The sequence below is a fragment of the Anguilla anguilla genome, chromosome 5 (assembly GCF_013347855.1).
Source record: "Anguilla anguilla isolate fAngAng1 chromosome 5, fAngAng1.pri, whole genome shotgun sequence".
NCBI lineage: Eukaryota > Metazoa > Chordata > Actinopteri > Anguilliformes > Anguillidae > Anguilla > Anguilla anguilla.
In genome coordinates, this window is record NC_049205.1 from 6,292,569 (window position 1) to 6,300,028 (window position 7,460).

At 39.5% G+C, this 7,460-nt stretch overlaps 1 protein-coding gene across 2 annotated transcripts in view; it reads right to left on the minus strand.

Annotated features, from left to right (window-relative positions):
- Window positions 1-7,460, minus strand: part of LOC118227076 (pituitary homeobox 2) — a 12,142-nt gene continuing 4,682 nt past the window's right edge. The window contains exons 1-3 of one of the 2 annotated variants that reach the window (XM_035417192.1): window positions 4,307-4,997; window positions 3,456-3,655; window positions 1-1,887 (exon numbers count right to left, since the gene is read on the minus strand). In XM_035417192.1, the coding sequence (XP_035273083.1) occupies window positions 1,330-1,887; window positions 3,456-3,655; window positions 4,307-4,487 (939 nt within the window). In that variant the 5' untranslated portion in view covers window positions 4,488-4,997 and the 3' untranslated portion in view covers window positions 1-1,329. Of the gene's footprint in view, window positions 1,888-3,455; window positions 3,656-4,306; window positions 4,998-7,460 lie in introns of those variants that run through there. The other variant, XM_035417193.1, reaches the window with a different exon arrangement.

Consider the following 7,460-nt stretch of genomic DNA (forward strand, 5'->3'; position numbering starts at 1 on the left):
TTTTTTTTTTTTTTTTTTTGGTATACTCTAATTTTGGAACGCCCCGGTTTAACGCTTATACGGGCAATCCAGATTAATAAATACCATCGCAAATATGTACAAAACTTTGAAGGGTAGCATTGAACATACACACGTACGGTTGGGCGCAAAGAAAATTTACCGCGAGAAAGTGGGTCAACAAGTAACACACCGTAACTCGCCATTATTATTACCACGTTCAAAAGATTATCACAGAATTAACATGTCACGTGTGAATAATAATAATAATAATAATAATAATAATACTTTAAACAGCACCTGTAATGCATTTCCAGAGGCATTTGTCGATGCTTCTTTGACCGGTTGATTTAGACTAGCTTTTCTTCCTTTTTCTTGTTCCGATATTATTCCGACTACTACAATAATGCAGGCAACTTGCAAGATACGGTAGCATACCTGGAACAACCCGCCGCCCGGTACTCCTTGTGCGTATTACACTTCAAGAATGTGTATGAGAGAAGTTTTCCTTCTACATTCGGGAAATAACTGAACACCAAAAAATAAAAAAATTAAATAAAAATAAAAAATAGAAAAGCACTTCATATGCAGAAGGCCCAACTACGACTGTGTTATACCAACAGGAAACAGGCAACATAGCGAATTGAAGTATCGTAACAATATATTTACTCCCATTAAATAAACTCACTATTTTATTACTATTTTGTTGCTGCAAAACAAAAACAAAGTCTGTACCAAATACCAAACACAGAGCAAATTCTATTTCGTTTTGCTGCCATATTTTATGCGTCTTAATAACCGAATCGCTACTCTAAAACCGATATTCACACATACATTTAATAATAAATTTAGGGTATGTTAGAAACATACAACTGGAGCATTTAATATATACACATTCCCTTATTTGCAAGCAAAACAATTTTTTTTACGATTCTCACATGCTTTGAACCTTGAAAACATTGTAGCTAGCATTTGCTCTTAAAAAATGAATCGACTGCAAGACATATGTACATCCTCTCAGTCATTAGTGTCCAAAATTCGAAACGTCAAAAAACGATATATATATATATATATATATATATATATATATATATATATGTATATATATACGCCAGTACAATTCTTCCCCTCTCCTGACGACGAACAAAACCACTCGTTGGAGAACGTATAATTAATCATGAATTCCTTTTGAGTTAGGATCTCCACCTCCGGGTTCCGCTCCTTTAAGCTGTGTGCAGTCTTGTAGTGCCTTTTTGAGACAGAAAAAGAAAAAAAAAGAAAAGGATTTGGTAGGCTCCGCTCGTTGTGAACCGCATTTAGAATTCCCAGGTTTCACACTGGTCTGTCCACGGCGTACTGGCACGCGCTGAGATTGGAGGCCGGGTTCTGGACGTATCCAAAACTCGAATGCTGCTTGGCCTTCAGCCTCAGACTGGCCAAGCTAGAGTTACACGTGTCCCTGTAAACGTACGGCGGGGTCGGGGACGCGTACGGACAGGCCGGCGTCGGAACTCCCGAATTCAGAGAGGGGTTGCTGAGATTGTTCAAGTTGTTGAGGCTGTTCAGACTGGAGCTCGGGACGCCGGTTACAGCGGAAGGCACCATGCTCGAGGACATGCTCATAGAAGAGATGGAGTTTGGCGGGGAGAACATCGTCTGTGACGACAGCGGGTTGACATTCATGGAATTGAAGAAAGGAAAGCTTTTGGTGGACAAGGAGGCCGACGTCAGCCCCTTGGCGGCCCAGTTGTTGTACGTGTAGCTGGAGTACATGTCGTCGTACGGCTGCATGAGTCCATTAAACTGAGGACCAAAACCGTTCTTACATAGTTCGGTTTGTTGATTTCTTTCTCGTTTCCTCCATTTGGCCCTGCGGTTCTTGAACCAGACCTAAAGAAATGAACAGGGAGTTACTACATTATTAGGCCTATTACAAACACACTTCTGTTGAATTTCTAAACAAAAGTCGTATAGCCCAGAGTAGGCTATAATTAGTAAAATAAAATAAATCAGCACTATAATGGAAAAACGCTTGTGTAGGTTTTGTTCTTCTGCATACACAACAGGAATATTTAATTGAAAATCAAATAGATTAGCGTAAAGTACAAAGAGACTTAATTACAGGCCTACTACAGAATGACTCATGATATTACCGCAGGATACTGAATATAAAAGCGTTGAGCAATTTAATTTTTTTCTCTCCAAATGCCTCTGAACCACAGTCTTTTTATGATCACCTATGTCACGTCTAAGTAGGATCTAAAAAGAGCCTCCGTTCGTCCCGCTCGCGCTATATAATCGGGTTGTGATTTTACACGAGACCTAATACACACGTCTGCCGCTCAGCCACTCTAATCTCGAGTCTGGAGACGTGTATATTCCAGAACGGCCCCCAAGACAGTTGGGGACCTAAACAAACAACACCAGACTGCGCACCACAAAATATATGCTTTGCACATCTGCCACTGGTCTCGGCACAACGCGGTACAAATATCTAATTTCCCCGTCAGCTGAACAGTGGCCTTATGTTGAAACGTATCCCGAGCAATATGCGTTTAAAAACTTTAAACCAGACACTCATCGAAGGAAACGAAAATAGGAAAAACACAGAAACAATCGATTTTATGATTTAAAAAAATATATATATTAAAAGAACAAAACAACTATTACGCGTCTGTGTTAATCAATCTACTTTAGTCAATCAGTTAATTGGACCGTTGTAAATATTTAACCTGCATAGGCTACATCTATTACATAAACATTGTGTTAAAGACAATCGGACTAATCCTTATTGGGTGTGTTTAGACGATATTTAGAATAATTAATTTTTATTTTTGAGAGAACAAAACGCTTAGCCAACTTTTATTGCACGATTTGATTATAAATTACTCACGCTTAGGGTTAAATAGCCTACATAATGAAGACAATACACAATGAAGAGCCAACGTGCTACACACAAAAAATTAGAAAAAGGAGTATTATTTGAGCAGAACTATTGGGGTATATTTGATCTCCATAAAAATAAGATATGTTAATTAAAACCAAACTAAAATAAACCAAAGGAATATAAAGTAGCACGGCTCTTTATGCACAGACACGGGTATACAATACAGAGTAAAGAAGACTAGTTAAATTTATTTCATAAACATTAAGCCGGAGAAGCATAAAAACTTCAATACAATGTCACAATATTATTACTCAGGTGTATGGAGACATAGGCTTTGTTCAGAACAAACTGCACTGGAGGCATAGCAATTAAGTAAGCTCCGCACATTGGAATTGGACACTTTATTCCGGTTTTACTTAGGCAAGTTAGGAGTGTAGCTACTTCAAGCCCGATGTTTTTCAAAGAAAGCAGCTAGATCGCGTCGTGTTTTCAAGGACTTTTATTATAAAATTATGTTACAGTAACCGAATAAACACGTGAAATAAGGGAAATATTACATCCACGACCTTACCCTGACTCGGGCCTCTGTGAGGTTGGTCCAGACGGCTATCTCCTCTCTCGTGGACATGTCCGGATAGCGATTTCTCTGGAACGTGGCCTCCAGTTCTTGTAACTGCTGGCTAGTAAAGTGGGTCCTCTGTCGTCGCTGCCTTTTCTTTTTTGATGGATCATCCGAAGCGTCGTCGTTTTTGCTCTGAGTTTTCTCTCTCTCTGTAAGGATTAAATAGGTTTGCAGTCACCGTTTAATTAATATCAATACACAGAAATTCCTCGAGCGCTGTGCTGTCAGGATATCAAATGTACAATGGAAGTAGGGACGCGTTCGATGCGCTTGGAATGTAGTCCGTACAGTCTGTCACTAGAAGAAAGGAGATTTCAAGATTTCAAAGAAACCCGGAGCTTAATTGCATTTACTCAAAATATTGCTTAAAATCCAAAGTTAAAATATTAATTGGTCCTGAAATGCTGAAGCACTACACTGTGCTACAGGGCACAGTGCAGCAAAAATAAGTTCCAGATTTAAAGAGAAACATGTCATGTAAGCAAACGTTATTATTAACCTTGTGGTCTAACGCAAAATAAATAAGGACAATGCGGGAGCCCTCTCTGTCAGGGGATGTCGGTCTGTTCAGATGCACGCGGCGTTTAAATAAAATACCTTTATTATAAAGCCACAACAATTATCGGATTATTTTTCTTCAATTTGAAGCAAGTCTTAACTGCCCAGTGCAAAAACGTAATTCCCAGATAAATCGCGAGGCTATTTTTTTCACGGTTTTTATACCCTTCGGACAGTGGAAGTGATGTTGCGTTTACTACTAAAAAGGCGCGATATTATTAGGACCATATTTAATCACCTACCTATAGACTCTGGGCTGGAGGTTCCCGACTGTGTCCTCACCTCCAGACGGTGTTTTGAGTCTACAGACCGCTGCAGCGGCTGAAGACTAGAAGCCATAGCAAGTGTCGTTTGGTTTGGAGAGACGAGTTTATTGCCTATATGGTGATGATCCAAGTGTAACGAATCCTTCATTGGGTTCATCGATAAACTGGAATAAAGACTGTGCGGAACACCGATTATGCTCCAAAGCGCGAGCGACAGCTTTTGACGGAAAGAAAATGTTGAAATTACAATTTAGGCGGCGCAGCTTCTCCAAGATACTTGTAGCTCAGTTCAAGCAGTTTAAAATGCTCTAAATTAAAGCCATACCGGTAGCCTATCATCAGCATCAGAAAGACATGAATATCCTTTTTTAATAAGAAGCGGAATCAAATAAACATATCCTGGCTGACACGGCGAGTGGCTATGAGAGTCGGAGTGACAGGGGCAGGTAGCTGTTATTATATCCGAAGGCTCGCGCACATTCGGTGGTTTGCCGTTCATTTCAGCTGTTCCGAGTTCCCTCTGTTCCACAGAGCCACTTTTCTAGGCTTTGACGTCATTAGAGACCTCCCACTTTCTGACAGGCTGTCAAGTCAGAAGTGAAGTTTCCCCTAACCAACCCAGCGCGAGCTAGGTCGGGAGTATAGAGAGATGACTGCCAATGGCATACTTCGGGGTCTGTGCTTATTGTTCTTTCTAATAAAAACCCCATCGACATGTGTAGGGGAAACGAATATATAACTTGGTCTACTCGTAAAGCGGCGTGCATCCTGTAGTTTTATGAAAATTGGTCTCCTGAAAACCTTGGCCTAAGCGCTGATAGATGACCTGCAGAATTTATTGTGGCTGTGAAAAAATACAAACTACCGTTAATCACTGATGTCAACATCATTGTGCGTGTCAACAATATAATAAATCCGCAGTATGTATCACATAAGTACGTGTCACCATCACAACCGACTCAAAATGTCACCGCGCGCACGCATTCGCCTGCGCGCACTCGCACACATACACGCGGACAAAGCACTAGAGTATAGTGTGATCGATATGGCGATTTGGAGAATGAGGTTGTCTGCGTACTAACTGATTACAGGCGGCTCTTCTGGGCTGTGCGACCTTTACTGGTAATTAGGCACTTCCTTAAGTTTCTGATTTCTGCAACACAACTATTGCATCGGAGTACCTGGCCTTAACATCACGGGTATCTTATTTGTATAAAAATCAAGATATACGTGGAAAAATAAAATTATCCATTTACACAGTCCCACTGGTTGCATTTGTAATAGATTCTATTTCAAACGTGAACACGATAAATTGTTTAAAGAGACTAAGTATAACAAGAAGCTCAACATTACTTTTTAAAGTTAAGGCTGAATCGTTGTCGAATGATATTCCCCGTTGCGAATTTTGCTCATTTAGTTTGTGTGTGCCTTTATTATTAGTGGAGTGGTTATGTTGTAGCCTATGGGCCTCATTAATGTCTACAGGACTTTCAAAAATGATGTGCCCCGGCACTTCGCTTTGTTTTAGGTGTGTTTTCAAAACTAAACGTTTTTGAAGTTTTCTCATGTCGTTTTAACCATAAATACATTTGGAATGAACATTCAATATTTACTAGATCTTCATTGTTTTTTCTGTTGATAAATCTTAACAGACACTGTTAAGATAGGCCTACGTCTTTACATTACCACAGTAAAAACAATACTACTACTACTACTACTACGTCTTCTACTACTACTACTACTAATAATAATAATAATACTAATAATGACTGTCCTACAATGGAAACAGTCTGTGGGGTTATGCTGATCTCATTACAGCAACACACTATAAACTGACAAATGTGCAGTCACTGAACACCCTTCCGCCAGTTCTTGTATGCACGAAGGCTAATAATATGTTATAGAGCTAATCCTTTGAAAACCACTGATATGCACCTCATTTGCAGTCTTCAGGGACGGTTGGGGAGGGATAGAGAGAGAGGGAGAGAGGGAGAGAGGGAGGGGGGGGGGGGGGGGGGGGGGTTAAAAATACCCTGCTCAAACTTGATCTTTTTCTTAATCTTTCTCTCCGTGTACTAGTTTACCGATGACCCCGCACATCATTACTTTGTCCCACACATCTATGTGTTTTAGTTCATTTAGTTAATTTTCATTTAACACGCAGTACACGCTGCGATGTTATACCCTCTTATGCGCAAAATAAACCGTTGGAAAGAATTACTTTGGGATAATTAAAATGGTTAAGTCATGGAACCAGTGTTTTGCGCTTGTCTTGTGTTTCGTACTTCTGTGGTGTAGCCACATTCCTTGCGAAATAACCCGTAATTTCTTCACAAAGATGCAATCTATTCATCATCGGAGAGATTACTCACGTCATTCATTTAACAGGTGTCAACCCCTTAACCATAATACGTTTTTCGGGAAAATGCCATAGTAATTTAGTATAATAATATAATAACAGATTAAGTTAGATAAAGTGGGAAGCGAACGTTTGCCTAGCAACAACGAAAGAGACAAAACGTCCGTACGCTTCTTGTCAAAAAGGTAAATGAGCCAGTTTAGAAACCTTTTTGGATATGCCGGTCAGAATGAACTAAACTATTAATAAATCTGAAAAAATGAGTACATTCATCAATACGAAAAAAATTCAAACGCATAGTAGTAGCAATGTTAGTGAAAGTCATTGACAGGGGTGCAGCTAGTGTAATTCCACATTTTAAGAATAAAATATAACAACAATACTACTACTACTACTAACAATTATAATAGATTTTCAGGAAGGAATAATATAAGGTTTTAATAATAAGAATAATAACAAAAACAACAACAATAGCAATAATCATCATCATCAACATCAACATCATAACAACAACAATGAAGTATTTTCGAAATAATAATTGCCATGGCAGTCTTCTCGGCTTCCCCCTTCCCCCCGCCTTCTCCCTCTCCCTCTCCTTTTCCCTCTCCCACTGAAGGATTATCCCGCAGGATTCGCCATAGAGAACCATTAATTACCCATTCAGTCAATATTGGGGCTGCGACAGAGCTTTTTACATAGGATTAAGAGGACATCAAATTGTTCCATTAGTATTTTCCTCCTCGCGGGTAAGCCTTCATTATACATAGCCTA